Source organism: Gadus chalcogrammus, chromosome 21, assembly GCF_026213295.1.
Source record: "Gadus chalcogrammus isolate NIFS_2021 chromosome 21, NIFS_Gcha_1.0, whole genome shotgun sequence".
In the NCBI taxonomy this organism is placed as follows: domain Eukaryota; kingdom Metazoa; phylum Chordata; class Actinopteri; order Gadiformes; family Gadidae; genus Gadus; species Gadus chalcogrammus.
Genome location: NC_079432.1, coordinates 20,433,214 through 20,452,999, shown reverse-complemented (window position 1 = coordinate 20,452,999; position 19,786 = coordinate 20,433,214). Strand labels below are relative to the sequence as shown.

The window sequence follows — 19,786 nt, the reverse complement described above, 5'->3', positions numbered from 1 at the left end:
TATCTCTCAATTTATCTCTTTCTACTCAGAAAAGATCTCTGGTCTACTTTATGAGCTCTAGTCAAACTGTCACCAGAGAAGTGGCTGTGCTGCCAAGACAACATGCCATACACAGTATGGCTCACACGTTGTTATGGTGTCATGTTCTCACCACATTAACACAGTGCATTCCTGTCAATTTTGTCATGTGCTGAATGGCTTCACAAAGCCAGTGTTACTTTTTATAAAATATATATTTTTTTTATATAAATAGAATCGTTGTTGCAAATACTCAGTGGTACTCACCAATTTAAAAGTTATGATATTGAAATTTGGTTTCAATTAATTAAAATAACTCCCAAAAATACTGCGTCAATACTTGACCAAAAGAAGATTCTAATTAAACGTATGGTTTTTCTGTTACAAACATTTCAGAGCTCTAAATAATGTATTCTGAATATTTAAAATGTTCACCAATAAACACCCCCCGCTAAAGAGTACATACCCCGAGGGCACAAGAAACCCCCTCGAGAAGAAATTGTAGCGCCACACATTAGATTCCGTGGTGAAAAGTAATAACTGTTTACTTAATTTAATGGTACAGTTTGTATCATTTAGTGGTATCTAGTTATATAACAGACATGGCAGAAATGAAATGTAACATTCAAAAGTTTTTTGAAGTGTATAATCTCATGAAATAAGTAGTGCTGGCCCGAATGCCATTTTTCAGGCTTCAAATACTCGTTGGTTTTTCCGAACGAATATTCGAATACTCGTTCCAGAAAAAAACACCATCAAAAACAACATTAATAATCCCTATATACTCCCTGGAACCGATTTTGACAGTATCTGCATATTTTGTTGAAGATTTAATAGCTTTTGAACGTTAATTAGTAGGCCTAAGTAGGTTGAAGTTCCTTAGTTATTCCCTGTGAAAGCGAAGAGCTGTTGCTCTGTTCCAAATCAGCTGTTCTCTGCCATCTCAGCCCTTACGGGAGCTTTTCAATTCATCCTGGAACGTGCATCTTTTCAGGGAATTTCTACAATAAATCCATAACAAATACCGAATATTGTTTGTCGTATGTGTCCATAATATTGACCGGGTATTCCCAAGACGCTCACGCTCTGCAGCAAGCCAGTCACAGTTGATTGGCGCGGCGCCGTACAGTGAACACAAACAAACAACTAAGCTAAGGTTTAAAGTAGAGCTGTCAAGCGATTAAAATATTTAATCGTGATTAATCGCGTTAATGTCATAGTTAACTCACGATTAATCGCAATTAATCACAAATTATTTTTCTATGCTAAATATCCCTTGATTTTTTTGTCCCATAATTCTTCTCATTTTAATTCTCTTATCAACATGGTGAAGTGCATCGGCTTGCCTTGTGCAAATGATTTTTTATTGATAACAACATTGGCATTTACTGATCAAAACAGGACGATACAAAAAAAGAGCCTATAGTGCAATTAAACGACTGCTTTGAACAAATGTCATTTGAACATAGCAGTCAGGCTACTGCTTCTTTGTTTTGAGCCAAAGAATTATTATTATTTTTTTTTAATATAAACATTGCGTTAATCGTGCGATAAAAATTTTAACGCCGTTAAATTTGGTTTGCGTTAACGCCGTTAATAACGCGTTTAACTGACAGCTCTAGTTTAAAGTATTACTTTTCCTCCAGAGATCCCGCTAATGTTGTGTTATAAAGTAAAGGGAAACAAGATATCTATTCTTCCTCCAGCTCTCTCGCTTCTCTGCTTGGTGTCGCTGACGCTTATAGTTTGCCTCCCTCGCTCTGGTAACGTCACGTACGTGTGGAAAAAAAAAAAAAAAAAGCTCTGAATACTGATTTAAGCTGTGAATACTAATTTTCCGAACGAGTATTCGAATAATTCGGGCCAGCCCTAGAAATAAGTATTGTTTTCGTTTCTCTAGTGTGAGCCTTTTCCATCTACATGGGGAGCGGGTCCCCCTCCAGAGGAACCCTGTTGCGCCGCCATGGTTCTACAGTAGAACAGACAAACACCATTAACAAAAAATATACTCATTTCAAGTGTGAATGTCTGTTGAGCGTAGTATTGCTTTCGTCAACGAAAATGATGACTAAATATCGTCGTCAACGACCCTTTATCACGTGAGGAAAACGAGACGAGATGTAACGTAAATGCTGGTCATGTGACAATAACTATAATTAAATACATAATGCAATATTGTTGACAAATAAAAACAAGACTAAATGTGTTTTACAAAATAATACTCTGCGAAAATGTCTCTTCATTTTCGTTGGCCAAAACTAGTCGAGAATTCTTTTTCAATTTTATTTATTTCTGGGGCTATATCAGGTTACGTTACTTCCTGAATCCCCGCTCGTCACGGCATTATTTAGATTCACAAGACGCAGCTGTGGTGGTAGCGTTAATGAAAACGTCAGGCCCTGTCCACACTAATCCGGGTAAATAGAAAAACGTGCAACTGAAGATACATAGTACATTGCACAGAGAAATCATAATTTCCATTTCCCCTGCCATTTTTTTTACATGAGCGCAAGCTTGTGGCAGCGTCATGGCAGTGTCATGGCAACCGAACGCCATCGTATCTGAAAGCCTCCGTCTACCATGACACACGCTGATGACACACAGCTCGTAGCTGTGTTCGAAATCGTTCCCTATCACGGATATAGTGCACTATATAGGGTGCTCGCTATTTTGTAGTGTTGTTCGAATTCTCACTGGTTAATTTCATGCCCTATATGCACATATGATGTTCCCTACGTGTTATACTCCCATATACCACAATGCAATGCAGTCGTGTTTTTCCGGAGGAGAAGAAGAAGCTCACTAACCGCAAGCGGCGAAAACAACTACATTTAATGATGGAGTCTCCGGCTTTCGTTTAGAAATATCAACAATTTATCTGGGATTTAACAAGAAAATGAAACATTGAAAATTAATAAGAAAACCTTGTTCAAGGAAATGTAACATTCAACATCAATACAACTTCCAGCTTTCCTCTAGAGTGCCCGGTTTGTTTACACAATCTGGGCGCATCTGTCTGCGTCACACAAATACCCGGCGCATTTACTGATGCAAATGACGTTTAGAAATGTTCAGCGTAGTGTCCGAATTCTCGTTTGTTCGTTCCCTATGTAGTGCACTATATCATGAACACTATAGGGAATAGTGAGTGAGTGAATAGGGAACGATTTCGAACACAGCTCATGTACCACAGCTGTGACCCGGAAATGGTGCAGCGGGGTGTGATGTCATTTCGCCGTGCGAGCAGACCGGTAGGTTTCGAGCCCCTCCCCTCTCCTCTTGCAGCAGTGAGTGAATACGGCAGGTCAGCGCTACATAGTATGTGTTCCACCGGTGCCAGTTCATTTCAATTACAATTTGCGGTGCTTTTTAAGTTGAAAAAATAGCTACCACAGCGCTTTAAAAAAAAAAATATATATATATTTTTTTTTATTAAAATATAATTATCGCCTTTTTATCGGCTACTTGAGACGATCGACGATGGACTCCATCTACTGCGATAGTCGATAGAATCGACTATCAGCCCATCCCTATACGTAACGTCATCTTTGAAAAAGAGGTTTAACTGAAAAGTGTTTCAATCGACCCGGCTCTCCCCTACGTCTGTCGGGGGCGCGGTGAATGTGTTTGTAGTTGGCTGAGTTTTGCGTGCGTTCTGGAAAGTGAGAGAGGAGGCTACTACGGAGTCCCTTAAAGCAAAACAAATCTGAAGAGTCTAGAACTGTTTTTAAATCGCGATTTTTCGGTTCAGCCATTTCACAAACCGTAGCAAAGTAAAAATGCAAATTAATCGTTTAAACCGAAAAAAATCGCCCAGCCCTACGCCCGGACTCCCGTTACATCAGTTATCGTCATGATCTCTATAGTAACACTGATAAAATTTTGCCCTACCGTAGCAAAGTAAAAATGCAAATTAATCGTTTAAACCGAAAAAAATCGCCCAGCCCTACGCCCGGACTCCTGTTACATCAGTTATCGTCATCTCTATAGTAACACTGATCAAATTTTGTTTCATAGCCCGTTTACCTCCTTCCTCTTGTTCAGTTCCAGCTGCTCTGAACGGAGTCTCCGCGAAAAGACTGTTACATTTCAAATACAAAACATGTAGGCCTTATTAGGCCTCTGCTTGTGATCTGTTTTCGTGGAGTCCGCGTTGCCCGGGCCGCGGTGCCCGTGGTTCCCGGGCCATTTATTCATTCGTTCACGAGGCATGGCGGGAGACGCGGGATTGGTCCCGGTGCCCAAGGTCACGGTGCCCGGGCCGCAGGGTGCCGCGGCCGGGACACGAACCATTGCTCCAACCATTTCTCTCTCTCGCTCTCTCTGGAAGTTTAATTGCATGTCATGAATATTCATTAATATTTTTATGTACCAAAACCGACTCAGAGGGCATTCATTGCTATTACTGGCCGACGTAAAATCAATGAAAAACGATGAACTGACCACTTTAAGCAATATAACACGAGTGTGAGTGGGGTTTTTTCTTAATTTTAATTTTTTTATTGGGGGGGGGGGGGGGGGGGGGGCGCCAGAGGATCAGGGTAAGGTCATGGGGGCGTTTGCTCAAAAAAGGTTGAGAACCACTGCCATAGACAGAAAGCAATGTGTGGGGCCAGCGGGGGGGTAGGTAGACGAGGAGTCCTGAGGGGGAGGGGGTAGTCGAGGAACCCTGACGGGGGGAGTAGACGAGGTATCTGGGGGTGTTCTTGTATTTAACTGCTTTAACATCCTTCTTGAATCAAAATTAGTTATTTCACTTTATTCATTGTACCCATATGAGTTAAAAGAAATCTCTTGATTTTGACCTAAATAAAGGTGTCTGTGTCTGAAATAAAGGTTTACTTAAATAAATATGCTACAGTATCAGAACAATTCAATGCAGGACTACGCTTCACATTACTGACGTTGTTTATTGTATCTTTGGCCAAATGGAATGTGATTGCATTGGTGATTTTGGGGTGTCTTTGTGAGCTGGATGGATACGGTGTTGCGCTGTACAGGCTCGCTTTTATGGACAAGTTGACGTGGGACATCTCTCGTTAGACGCGATGCAACAGTTTCAGCCTTCGTGCATTCGTCATACTATGTTTCGTGGTGTGTTTTCAGATGGCTGAATAAATTCGTTGCCTTGCGGTGCTGACACAACTCTATGGCACCCTTTGCATATTGTTTGTTGCTGGGTAATATCGCTTGCGCTAAATCTCAAATATTTCCAGAAAACGGACGATGATCCGTGACGAGGGACAAATCCTTCGACGTCTGCTGAGTCAGACATTTTAATGTTTATTTTCTTTCAAGTATTGGCTAAGCCTTGTCCAGACTGCCTCCAGTAGACAGCCATTCAGGTTTCGACGCCTAGTGGCCCGGAGTTTGTGGCAACAAACCTGATTCACGTCGACGACTCTACTTGAAGGGACTCTAGAAGGGACTCTACTTGATTGCCCCTCCACTACCTCTGCTGTTAAAGCGGGGGAACAGACATACCAGTACAGCCTTGTGGGTGTTGTCACACCTTTAGCGCACCTTGTCACCATCACATTCACTGTAGTATTCTGCATCAATTTCATGTACCTACATGTAAACTACGCTCCAATAACGCATTTCCCAATGACATGTAAACAAGGTTAGGTTCTTTAAGCATCCTTTTTAGGTGCCATGATGTACTGTTTGTGAAGTACACAGACAGTCCACACACATCCATGTGTCTGTTGCACCACAAAGTGGCGGTGGATGGGCTGGCTTGTACATGCTGACTATAGAAGAGGTTCTTGTCGTGGTGAAAAAACATCTATCTATGTGATCAATCAACTCATCATCTCCATTTTACATTTACTTGACTCCCTCGCTCTCCCCTCGAGTTCAAGTCTGGGGATGTCTTCTTTCAGTCTCTGTCCGTCTCGAAGCTCCAGTCCGTCTCAACTCTCCTGTCCGTCTTAACTCAATGATCTGTCTTGACACACCTGTCCGTCTCGGCTCTCCTGTCACTATTTTCTCTCCTGTCTGTCTCGACTCAACTGTCTGTCTCGACTCACCTGTCCGTCTCGACTCACCTGTCACTCTTTACTCTCCTGTCTGTCTCGACTCAACTGTCTGTCTCGACTCACCTGTCACTCTTTACTCTCCTGTCTGTCTCGACTCACCTGTCACTCTATACTCTCCTGTCTGTCTCGACTCAACTGTCTGTCTCGACACGCCTGTCATTCTTTACTCTCCTGTCCGTCTCGACTCAACTGTCTGTCTCGACACACCTGTCACTCTTTACTCTCCTGTCCGTCTCGACTCAACCGTCTGTCTCGACACACCTGTCACTCTTTACTCTCCCGTCTGTCTCGACTCAACTGTCATTCTCGACTCGCTTGTCTGTCTCGACTCCTGTTCTTCTTCAGCCCTCCTGTCCATCTCTACTGGCCCGCCCGCCTTTAGCGCTTTCTCTCTGCTCTTCCATTTCTGTTTTAGGTGCAGCTGAGCCTCTTTCAGTTGACCTGAGAAGGCACTTACTGAAGAATTTGTTAGCAACGTGGGGGCTGAAAAAATATTGATTCAGGAAGCGTGTGTGTGTGTGTGTGTGTGTGTGAGAGAGATACCTGGAGTGGTAGAGGTGGGTTATGCATGTGTGGTGACGAGCTGCAGCTGGAATCCATTTCCACAAGCTAACCGGAACACTCCCTGTCAAACCCTTCCTTTTCACACGGTCTTGCTCTCCACACCCTCCGGACAATATTTATGATTGACGAGTTTCAGTCCTAGCTGAAATGAAATGCTAGTTGAAACGAAGTGAACGCAACAAACAGTATAGCACACAGTGTTTCCCCTAGAATTTTTTTTAGGCCCGGTGGTAAGAGCTGATAGTGTGATTTGTTATAAATTTTTCACGGGATGCTAGAGTATTTGTTGGTATTTGTTGGACGGGGGGGGAGGGGGGAGAGGTATGGAGCGATTGTTGACGGGGGGGGGGGGGGGGGTGTATGTCTTCAAACTTCGTCTGGGCAATAAGGGAAAAATCAATGATAAAAAAAAAAAATTTCAACAAAGTTGATTTAATGTAAACTAATTTCATGTACAGGAGCATAAAGCACCAATACATATTGAGATAGCTGGTGGTGAGCTTGGATGGTTATGATATTATGGCTAATAATAATAATAAAAAAAAAAAAAAAATTGGCCGGTTGTTGGCCTGGCGGGGGCGCTCGTTGGCCTGGCGGGCCGCCAGGCCTGAACAATGGTAGGGGAAACACTGGCACAGATGCATTCCAGCTGTGTATTTTCTATTCAGTGGTATTCACTTTGTAGCCCATGTGCATTGTAAAATGTCAAAAGGAGAGAGATAAATCAGGGCTCGATTTATGAGCACAAGTCTTTCGGTCTGTCACTAAGAATGGTAGTTGAACACGCATCATCATCTTTGATGACTAGGGCTTTGCACCGTCAGGGTTAGCATTAGACTAAGGAAACTAGAATCTGAAATGTAAAAGGATTAAAAATGTAAAAGCATTTGTGTGTAGTTGAGTGTGCTGTAGAGGAAGAGGGTGGTGTGAACAAAGAACTGCAGTACATAACATTCTTTACTGTCTAACATGGAATGTGCTGCGGTGAACCAAATTAAGCCACACATGACTGATTTCCAGTCATTTACACATTAATACCAATCTCCAAAGTTAACTGCTGTTAAGATATGCAAAGTTGGCAAAGGGCTACACTGAAAGATACTGTGTTCGATCCCTAAGGTCCACAGATATCCTTGCCTTTACTCTCTCCTCATGTATAGGAATTTACACTACTAGGCCTCGACATTAACGGTTGCCCGCTTGCCCGGGGGAACCAAAAGTCATATTTGGGCAAGTTGAGATTGATTTCTGGTTGCCCGAACGGGCAAGTGGATTTTGGGTGGATGTTAATATAAAGGCTATTTATTCAAATGTTTATAGAAACTGCAGAACAACCTTGTTTGCCGCAAAATAACACAAAATATAAGTATTTGCAATTGATCAGCGCGCCGTCTTCTCTTCTCTCGGAAAGCGAGTTAACAGACACGCTTCGCTTCAGTGCGAATATAGCCCCGCCTTCTGTCACTCGCAGTGCGTTCTCTGGCCTTGATTCGAAGGTGTTGGCTAAAGGTTAGCCTACAAAGCTAGCATCGCAAGTGCAGCGCCTCCGCGAACGGTTTAGGTAGAAGGAAAATGGAGTAGTGATGGAGGAGTGCAGTTTGGAAGTACTTAGGATTGAGGCAAATTACCAAGGAAAGTCATATGCAAGAACACGGTTTTGGGTTTCATAACTGTGCACATGCACAGCAATAGCGATCTTTTTCACGAAATTGGACCCTCACAAACTATATATTACATGAAAGCTGAGCCTCCACTTATTCCAACAGTCCAAACCATATCATTCTGTGACTAAAACTCGCAAATAACAACTTAAGAAGAAACGTCCCCTTTTCTTTTAACAACCAAAAATGAAGTATGACCTTTGTGATTTTTGTCCACAAAGTTGATTCTGGTCGAATAAAACCACCATAAACAGATAACCCAGTGTCTGGGCCAAATTGTGCAACTAAACATGGTATTTTCAATCAATGAATAAGAGAAGGTTTCTTAGGAAATAGGTAAATTGCCTTCAGAAAACATATTCTTCAGCGCAATCTAGTGGCCATATGTTTATTTGCGAGTGTTTGGCTTGGTGCATTTGAATATATTTGCCCTGAAATTTAAATAGAGGTGTCAAAATTGTAAGATATCTACCTTTATTTGTGTCTCAAGACATCGCTCCCAAATGATAAAGACCAACTGATAATTATTTCAGGTGGAAATGTTATCTTCCACTTATGCTGTGTTCCATGGCTTTATTCACTTTAACCAAGTATCATCCCCATTGAATATTTCACTTGCACAACAATCTTTCTTTTGGCACAAAGATGACATTATCGCCCTTGCAGTTGTGGAGATATACTCTATTTACTTTGGGTATGTTCTTTCCTGAAAAAAACGTTTCCCCTGATATCGAAAATGGTATAGAATATCGATATTTTTCCAGGTATAGTGTCAAAGTTAGAAAATCCAGTATCGTGACTGACAACACTACTAGAAACGCGATTGTGATTATTCAGTTAGAGCTACAAGAAACGTGAAAGTTAAAAAAGACATATCTTTGCTACTACTTCTGACGTTTAGTTAAGTACATTTGCATGAAATCATGCAGGAACGCTCGATAAATAAGTAAACAAAGGGAAGTTTGTTATTTTTTAAACACAACATGTGTGGAAGATAACATTCAGCTTCAGTCTGAGCTAGGATGATTTTTCTGAGCCCCCCCAAAACCAGGCCGCGTGCCTGGCAAAAAGAGGCCTGTTCAAGATTCTGATTATAATTTGGGCAAGTGAACAACACATTCGGGCAAGTTGAACCTGACCTGTACTTGCCCGATGGGCAACTGCTTTTGAAACCTTAATGTCAACCCCTGCTATTACCTTTGATCAACTTTAAAACAAAAAAGTTACATTTTAGAGTTTTTGCATATGTAGCTCTTGCTTAATATTGCTCAGTTATAGGTCACTTTTAAGAGTTTCAAGAGTTATTCACAGCAGCTCGTCCAATATCCTTAAAGGGTGGGTATGGGATTTGCGAAACCCCAGCAGATTTTGGAAACACACAACTCAAATGGTCCTACCCCCTCTCCTTCAACGCTGACTCTGACTCCACCCATTCTAAGTACATGGACGCGAACACAGATGCGTGAGAGCGAGCCATTAGCTAGTTAGCTAGCTCCAGTAGCTACCGCAGGATAACAACAAACAGAAGCTTGCTCTGGGTACGTGCACGAAGGCGTCGCGCGGGGGAGGGGGAGTACAGTATGACCGTCTGATTGACGTACTTACTGTCCAATGCCCCTCGGTGGGTCTGGAAATCCATGGCTGGAGTTTTTCGAGCCCTGCCCGTTCCACAGATGATTGACGTGTTTAATTTTCATGTCAGTACTTCTAATTCAGTGGCTGTAAGTGGTTTATGATAAGGATTTCAAGTAATTTTGCCAAAAAAGAGAATTCCATACCCAACCTTTAATTGAGTCACAGCATGTGCCCTTGGTGCCTGCATCAGTATCAATCAACACGTACACAGACAGACCTTATTTAGCCTTGCTTTTTTTTGGCTCTGCAGGTTACTTTGGTGTTGGAATTTGAATGGGTACACATTTACATGTAGTCTCACAATCATGGATTTATTAAACAATCATGGATTTATTTGTGCTAATAATTCTCATACATGCACAGACAATCGATGCACTTTGACACTGGTCTTTCAGAGAAGGGACCAACCACCTTGCTGTATGTGCTGGTAGAGATTAACTTAACTGTGGCCCTAAGTAGCAGTCAGCAACCACTGTGAAGTCATCATGCTTTAATGACCGGGCTTGGAAAAACAGCCAAATTTGTGGTTTCCACCGCACACTGAGATGAGATGTTAAAAATGTAGTCCTCTGCATTAGACATCTTGCTGTTATAACATATCGGAGGGGTGGTAGCTCTAACAACGCTGTGACTCTTTGCAAATGCATAATAGGCAACAGGTCCCACAAAACCCTGTTTGAATGAAGCCTTTAGAAAAGTTCAAATTCCATTCTCAGCCCCTTCAAAAAAATAGTGCTTAGAACAATATTTTGTATTTTAGGTTTAAGGTTTGTGGTCCCTAGGAGAGAGAGAGAGTGAGATGGAGAGATACGTATACATATGTAGGAATTCAGGAATACCCTGGCTCAGAACCATGTAGTGATTTTACATACCCTGGGTTGTGCAGATCATACCCCCAAATAATGAAACTACTGTTGAATAAGCATAGGAAGGAAGGTGTGGCCATTGACGGCCATTAGTAGTTAATCAAAGTTGGAATGGGAGAGACACAAGCTCTAAGAACCAAGCGTTATTCATGATGCGTGATTAATCTTATTAACCATCTGTCCCATCACCCTACACAAACGCACATGCATTTGCATGCTCGAACAATGATGCCCCTTGCTTTTGCATACCTTCTGTCACCTCAGACAGCCGTTGAGGATTCCTCCCCTTCTCACCATTTGTACTTCTTTTCTTGTTCATTTGTTTAAACAGTGGGTTATCGATGAGTTACTTATTACATTAGATGGATGCAGATCGTGTTGGTTCACTTCCATTGCATGGATACGCAAGAGCAGTGAATTTTAAAGTGTTCAGTGTGTTGTATGGTGACGCTCAAATTTAAACATCCAAAAAATACGAATACACCGGGAGCAGCCTTTAATTCATTTGGTTTATCTATTTGTCTACAAAAGTAATCCGTTAGCGGTGAGACAAAGAACCAAGTTTATAATCTGATTAGTTTGATGTTGTAAGCCTCACAGCTCATTCCTCTTCATCTCTCCAGCAGCTTGTTCAGCCTCTTGGAACGCAAGACTTCCAACAATGTTTACTAAAAAAAAAGAGATCGTTACAGGTCTCTGACAAGAGCCCCTTCATTCAACAATAGTCTTTAAAGCGGATGACCAAATTTGGAAATATTTAGAATTGAGCCTTTCATTGAAAATATGGTTGGTCAGAATTAAACCACCCACACGAGTTGCAAAGTGGAAATCTCCCAGATTTTGCGGCATTTAACCAAGGCACACCCTCTTTTGGTCGGTCCAATTCGAGATTCTGAGAGATACGATTCGTCAAAACAAAGATGGCTGCATCCGTAAAGAGATGTATTCTTTGTATTCGTGCCACGTTAGTTGTTTGATTGTCTATTTTAAATGCTCTTACACACTTGATTACATTGCTTTAATCCGGTCACCTATTTATGCATTGCACATTCTTGCTGTGCGTGCAATACAATGTTAAGTTGTGTAAAAACGTTTCCAGCGCCCCATGTAACATTTCGAATGCAATCTATATTCTGTGACGTCGCCCAGATCGATGATGCGTGATAGCACCCTGCAGCCTCTCTAGCTGCTTCTTACCACATCAGGGTTTTTTCTAAACAAGGGAACAGGGGCGCTGCGCCCCGATACTCCCGGCGTGCGCCATCCTACCGAAATGCCAACTGAACCTGTCAGACTTGGATCTGTACTTACATGCTGCTGTACAACATACACTATTTCTCAAAACGATCTTTTCTCCGCGAATATATCCAAACACCACCACCTGACAATGTGTCTGATCCTCAAATAACTTATAATTACTCCAAAAATATTCCGATCCGAATTGGAGTTTCCCAGACCGAGTCGACATGCTAACGTTAAAGTTATTAGCAGCTAGCTAGCTAGCTACTATGTATTTGAATGGGTTTTTGGTCTAGGCGCTAAGATGCTAAGCAAGTATACAAGACCATTCCAGTTTTCTCTGCACAAAGCGGTTTCAATGAACGACAGAAATAGTGTTGATCAAGAGTTTTGCGAGAGCAAAACGAACAGTCGAACAGTCGAACAGGGTTCCCTGTTACCAGGGAACCCGTAGCAGGGAACTAAATGGCAGCTGCACGGTCGAATTAGCCCAATAAAAGTGTAGTAACCCAGAGAACCAGCTACAACATAGTTTTCATCCAAACAAGCCGTCTTTAGCGAACGGTGAATTGCATTGGCTTCTACGAGCAGTCGGCTTTCAGCCGCGAGCTTAGGGACCGTCTGCAAAGTGCAAAATTGAATTGCATTGGCTTCTACGAGCAGTCGGCTTTCAGCCGCGAGCTTAGGGACCGTCTGCAAAGTGCAAAACTGAAAACGACAACAATAGTAACATTTCTATAGCGTCGCCATTATTGACTCTAGAGCCCCAAAACTTGTTCCATAGAGGCATGGCACAGGAGGTCTACCATGACTAACGCTACCCTGAACCACCTCCTCAGGATCAGTATTGAGGGGCCTGCAATTGATCAATTTGATTTTGACAAGGTAGTGAGCCGTTGGGGCAGTCTCAGGAACAGACGGCTGCTGTTGTGATTTGTCCTACTTAATAGAAGTTTAGCCAATATTTTTGAAATTTGTCGTGTTTATTTACAGGGTAAAGTTGTACAAGTCTACCAAAAGTTGATAGTATTTTAGTTTTTCAGGATGACCACAAGAGCTAGAATTTCTCTCTAAGATAGCCTCAGAATGTACCATTTAATCATTATTTTTTCAAAGGCTTCGCGCCGTGTAAGGGGGAGACCCCCCTTCCACACCATCCCCCGCCTCGGTCGCGTTGCTCCCTCGGCTTTGCGCAGGGGTCTGCTTCCTGCTACTTTTTTTTTCTAGAAAAACCCCTGCACATTGTCCATGGAAGTACTTAAATCAGGAAATGAAATCCAACAAGGGTCAGTATGGTCCGCCAGGTCTCACTGAAAGTCAATTGTCTTATCAAGGGGCCTAAAGAACACACTTTTTAAAAAACGTCTCCAAACCTTTCAATGTGCCACAAGCCCCCTGCCAGCGAATCGTTCACTGAGAACTTGCAGAACTGATGTACACCCAGATAAATATCCCATGTGCTGCGCACTTTACCCTACACACAACAGGCGCAGGCACATTTCAATACCATGTATACAGCAGTATGCGCGCAGGCACATTTCAGTTCCATGTATACAGCAGTATGCGTGCAGACAGTCACATTCCACAGTCTATTGGAACAGAAACTGTTGCTTGCCACCTATCCAGATTATAGATAGAATAAAACATGATGTCCACAATTAATAAGGCTCCTCCCGTATCCTTCCCTTTCAGGACTTGGAGTTCCACGGTGTGATGCGCTTCTACTTCCAGGACCGCATGGCAGGGAACTTTGCTACCAAGTGCATCCGTGTGTCGAGCACGGCCACCACACAGGACGTCATCGAGACGCTGGCTGAGAAGTTCCGACCTGACATGAGGATGCTTTCCTCGCCTAGATACTCCCTGTATGAGGTCCACGTCAGTGGGGGTGAGTCGGCACAGCCCTTTACAACTGTGGATGTGCTTGCATTTGTGTGTGCAGCATCTTTTAAATTAACGGTGAATTATGTTATTAATCGTAGATTAATGAATTTATTAATCATACTGAGTCACCTTTGTATTCTTCCAATCTCAATAAAAGATGGATGCCGGTTGTAGTTGCTGTAGAATTGCAATAAATAATCAGCATTGCCGGTGAGGCAATGCTGTTTTGACCCTGCATCTTGAGGTATCCGCAAGGTAAACATTGTCTGAACCTAACGGCCAGCCATCCTCTGCGTTAGAAGAACGCAAGCTGGACCTGGATGAGAAGCCTCTGGTGGTGCAGCTCAACTGGAACAAAGATGACCGGGAGGGACGCTTCGTGCTCAAGAACGAAAACGACATTCTGCCCAAGGTAGTCAACTACTTACTATACACATACTCCAGACTTTAACATGTTGAGGTTAATACATTCTTCAGTTAGCCAGGGCATCATTTACACGTTCATTTAAATGGATACTTTGGAAGGTAACGCAACAAATTAAGTGTACTTGAATTCATTTTAATTGGGTAATTTTAAAAACAATATATATTTTTATTTGGACAGTATCATCTATATTTACATCTATACATAAATTAAGCAAAATACAGCAAAAATACATTTTCTTCATTTTTCACAGCAAATTAATATTTAAATGTCGTATATATTGAAACATTAGTGTACCCACATTTTTCAGTGTTATGGGACCAAAAAGCTAATTTTCTTATTTATATTGCTGCTTATAGTTAAGTCGACCGGTAGTATTCAAATTCTACAGGTGCATTTCAATAAATTTGAATATGACTGCTAATTGTTAAACAGGTGGACGGGTATTATTCACCTGTCGAACTCATTTAAATTAATTTGAATTCTACAAGTGCATTTCAATAAATTGTTGTGGAAAAGTTAGGTAATTTCAATAATTCAATTTTAAATGTGGAACTTGGATATTATATATTTTCATTCAACCATAAGTAAAATATTTCAAGCCTTCATTTGTTGAAATCCTGATGATAATGGCTTACAGCTCATGAAAACCCAAAATTCTGTGTCTCCGAAAATTTGAATATTGTGAAAAAGTTAAATATTGTAGACTCAAGGTGTCACGCTCTAATCAGCTAATAACCTCAGTTTCCCGAGCCTATTAATGGTTTCTCAGTCTGGTTCAGTAAGCTTCAAAACCATGGGGAAGACGGCTGAAGGCTGACAGTTATGCAGAAGACAGTCATTGACCCCCTCAAGAAGGAGGCTAAGCCTCAAAAGGTCATCACCAAAGAAGCTGTCTGTTCACAGAGCTATTTCCAAGCATGTATTGGAGTTTCCACTGCCAAAAGTTTTCGCGTGATGGCAGCCAATCGGCGTTCAACAGTGTGGCCACTGAGTGACACGTGTAACGTAACAGCCAATCAGCATTCAACCGGCAAACTCAGTGCAGTGCAGTCCGGGGTGAACTGCAGCATGGAGGAGAAAGTGATTGTTGCCGTTTGCGACTCCCAGAGCTCTATATATAATAGTATATAATTGTATACATAATATCACGGCCAAAAGCTCTGTGCGCCTCCGGATGGCCGTAGCGCGGGGAGCTCTCGTAGGGATTGGGCTTCTTCTGGTTTGTTTACCGTTGTTGCTATGGTTTCCGGTCTTGTGTGTACAAACGGGTTATTAGGTAGGCCCATCTAATAAATCTCATCATAATCAATACTTCATTCCCTGCCTCTTCCGTGGTCATTACAATATTATGAATAGACTGCAACGGGTTCTCCAACGTCTCTCCTCTTCCACAAAAGGTGAAGACATGTGGTGGTTATCTGGGCCATGGTTGAGAATGAATTCGTCCAAATTCGTCCAAAACTCGCACAGCGACAGATTATGATTTCTGGCGCGACAAAACTTTTTGCGACAGCGCGAACGGGCGACAAATGTCACGTTTGATGGGAACGCACAGTTAGAAAACTGGTTTGTCGCACAGTGGTCTGGCCCACTTTTCGTTTGGAAATCAAAGTCCCAGAGTTTGGAGGAAAAATGGAGAAGTTGCTTGAAATCCAGTGTGACGTTTACAGTCAGTTGTGATTTAGGGAGCAATGTCATCTTCTGTGTTTTACCAAATCATAAGTCCACCAGGCCGTCTACCGGGAAGTTTTAGAACACTTCATGCTTCCTTCTGCTGACAAGCTTTGTGGAGATGCCAATAACATTCTCCAGTAGGACCTGGCACCTCCCTACACTGCCAAAAAGTACCAATACCTGGTTTAATGACAATAGGTTAATTGTGCTTGATTGGCCAGCGAACTCGCCTGATCGCCTGATCTGAACCCCATAGAAAATTGACAGGGTATTGCCAAGAGGAAGATGAGACACAAGACCCAAAAATGCTGAAGGCCGCTATCGAAGCAACCTGGGCTTCCATAACACCTCAGCAGGGTCAAATGCTGATCGATTCCATACCATGCCGCATTGATGCAGTAATTCATGCAAAAGAAGTCCCAATCAAGTACTGAGTGCATATACACAAACATACTTTTCAGAAGGCCAACATTTCCGTATTAAAAAAAAAAAAAAAAATTATATTCTAATTTTCTGAGATACTGAATATGGGTTTTCTTTAAAAATGTCAGCCATAATCAAGATTGATACAAATAAACGCTTGAAATATTTCATTTTTGGTGGAATGAATCTAGTTTACATATTTAAATGTAATCATTGAAATTATGAACTTTTCCACAACATTCTAATAAATGTAGATGCACCTGTATGTATGTATGTATAAGAATAGGAAGGGTTACCAGTTTCAAAATAACCACCCTTTATTGTTGTAAATCAATTTTATGAGGTCAAACATATTGAATAATAAACAGTAAAAAAGGGCATAATAGGGCCCCTTTAACACTAGTAGTTTCAATACAATTGAACTACATTTGACCACCGCGTTAATTTTGACCGTCCAGACCCGTTCTTTGTGGTAGATAGTACTGCACTGTGGCAAGAGTCTGCAGTCTCTTGACTGCTTTTGACGAATAAAAAAAAACCTCAACATGATGTACCTTACTGTTCAGATGCTTGTAATGTACCTAAAGACGGGTTACTCCACGTAGATACCGAAATCAAAAATAGTTCTGAACACATGCTGAAAATGCCTGTTAATTTAGGTGTCATATTATTTGGTATAATGAGTGAGCTTATAATTTTTGGTTATAGTTGTCTATGTTATTATTTTGTGTTTTATTTGACTTTTGTAGTCATTGCAAGACCTGAAAGCATTAAAGTCACATTTATATATTCATTCTCTGCTTTTATCCAAAGCGACTTACTAAGACTAGTAAAACAACAATGCAATAATATTGAATAAGGCCTATTGTATCGCATCCTTTGCATATTTAGGCTTTAAATAAAGCAACTTGGCACGCTATTCGTTTCTTAAGCTTTAGTATTTTATTGGATTTACAAACAAAACCCCACATTTCTTAAGTTTCACAATGGCATGGCTCAAAAAAAGTTGTTTGTAGAGTGCTAGTGCTAGATAATTACGAACAGAAAAGTCTGCTCATGTTGTTCCCTGAAGAAGTTAATCTTCAGATGTTTCTTGAAATTGATTCAACTTTATTAATGGTCCACCTAGCATTTATACCAATTGACTGTTTTTGGAACAGAAGATTCAGAGCAACGGTCCTGAGAAAGAGAAGGACGGAGTTATTCAGAACTTCAAGCGCACCCTGTCCAAGAAGGAGAAGAAGAAGGAGAAGAAGAGGGACAAGGAGTTTGCACGTATCCCTGATGGAGACGAGGAGGCATTCTCAAGAGAGGACGGGTGTGCATCAAACCAGTTTTTCTGCCACATCATAGTACTTGTTTTTTCTTTCTGTGCCAAGAGAGCTCATCTATACGTATCCCTACCCAGGGACAGCCGGCTCGCGGCCGAAGTGTACAAGGACATGCCAGAGACCAGCTTCACACGGACCATCTCCAACCCGGAGGTTGTGATGAAGAGGAGGCGGCAGCAGAAGCTGGAGAAAAGGATGCAGGAGTTCAGGGGCAGTGACGGAAGGCCGGACTCTGGTAGGCACAAATCTGAACGCCCTTCTATCATCTGCCCCACTGATTCGGAAACGGATTAACTGAATTTAAAATATTAGAACAGTAGTTTGAAATAGATTAAATGCGCGTTGTGTAAGATTTAGTTGCGTCTAGCGTTGGGGTTGCCGATTGTAACAGAAAGGTTAACCCCCCCACCCCCACACCTCTCACATACCAACGACGTAGGAGAAGCTACGGTGTCCTATACTGGCCAACAAGGTGCCTTTTCGGTACTTTCTAAAATATGTCATTGTCTATGACAGTATCCAGTAGCCAAGTGTCAAGTCACTTGATAGATTTATAAATTGTATTTACTTTTTAGTCTATAGTGATTATGATCAAACTTTAAAAAGGCATCCTCTCTACAGCTTTCTATTCTGGGCTACTGTAGAAAAATGTCTGGGCAATATGGCGGGCTCTGTTGAAGTGGACCCCTATTTAGTTATAAAAGTCTCTTTCTAAGGTAATGAATACCCAACAGTTCTTATTTTGATGGGATTTTACACTTATTAACACATACTTAGGAATATTCTATTCCATTCCTGCCTAGTCTGTTCCACTACATTCTACACACTGCATCTTTAAGTTTGTTTATGTGGTAGAATAGTTTCTAAAAGGTTTAAATGAAGTGTAATAACTGTGATTATAAGTATGAAGTTAAAAACATATAATAGCTGACCGAAGTGCAGGCCTTTTAAGAGTTGAAAAGTTGTAAGCTTCAATCAAGTTTTACAATTTGAATATAAAGGATTTTGATCATGCAAAATTGTATAAACTTCAGAATTTTGATTAATATTAGTAGAACGACCCAAAAAATAATTGGAATTATTTATTTAACAGAGCGGAGCACTCCTTGTGAATGTAGTGCTTTTTTTTGTTTGTTCGGGACACAATAAAATAACAATAAAATGTCTCCGTCCCCAAATGGCCATTACATTTGGGATTTGGATACATCCTTTTATTTTGTAGAATGTTGATACTGATGATGCTAACATGTCCTTCGCTACTCTTGTTGAGCAGTACACCAACTTATAAGTAACATGTCGACCATGAATGTAAAATCCTGTAGGTACATGGGACTCCCTTATTGCAAGATAATCAGAATGGTTTTAGCCTGGCTGAGCCGTTCCTGCCCTGCTCTCTACTTTACTCAGCAGCATTGGGAGTGGGATAGGGTTGCTGCTCGCAGGCCTGTTGTGATTGTCATGTTTCTCTTAATGCTGCCACAGTTAAACCATAACACCCCCCACCCCCTTCTGGCTCAAACTCTTGGTTTCCCTGGCAGGGGGTACTTTGAGAATCTACGCTGACAGCCTGAAGCCCAACATACCCTACAAGACCATCCTACTGTCCACCACCGACATGGCCGACTTTGCCGTTGTTGAGGCCCTGGAAAAGTATGGCTTAGAGAAGGAGAACCCGCGGGAGTACTGCCTTGCCAGGGTAACCAAACACAAAACCCAACACTCAAACATCACGCTACTATCACCACTAACATGCAAACACAACACAACATTCCAACATCACGCTACTATCACCACCAAAATGCCAGCACAACACTCCAACATCACGCTACTATCACCACCAACATGCCAACACAGCACAACACTCCAACATCACGCTACTATCACCACCAACATGCAAACAAAACCCAACACTCCAACATCACACTACTATCACCACCAATATGACAACACAACACTCCAACATCACGCTACTATCACCACCAACATGCCAACACAGCACAACACTACCAGCAGCATCAGGCTC

At 41.8% G+C, this 19,786-nt stretch overlaps 1 protein-coding gene across 11 annotated transcripts in view; it reads left to right on the top strand.

Moving 5' to 3' along the window:
* The window catches only part of afdna (afadin, adherens junction formation factor a), a 120,807-nt gene that overhangs the window by 26,003 nt on the left and 75,018 nt on the right, over positions 1–19,786 (top strand). For 6 of the 11 annotated variants that reach the window (XM_056580840.1, XM_056580839.1, XM_056580836.1 and 3 more), the window contains exons 2-6: positions 13,717–13,912; positions 14,208–14,320; positions 17,593–17,750; positions 17,841–17,998; positions 19,302–19,459. In XM_056580840.1, coding sequence (XP_056436815.1) covers positions 13,717–13,912; positions 14,208–14,320; positions 17,593–17,750; positions 17,841–17,998; positions 19,302–19,459 — 783 coding nt within the window. The remainder of the gene's footprint in view (positions 1–13,716; positions 13,913–14,207; positions 14,321–17,592; positions 17,751–17,840; positions 17,999–19,301; positions 19,460–19,786) is intronic. The other 5 variants (XM_056580844.1, XM_056580837.1, XM_056580846.1 and 2 more) reach the window with 2 other exon arrangements.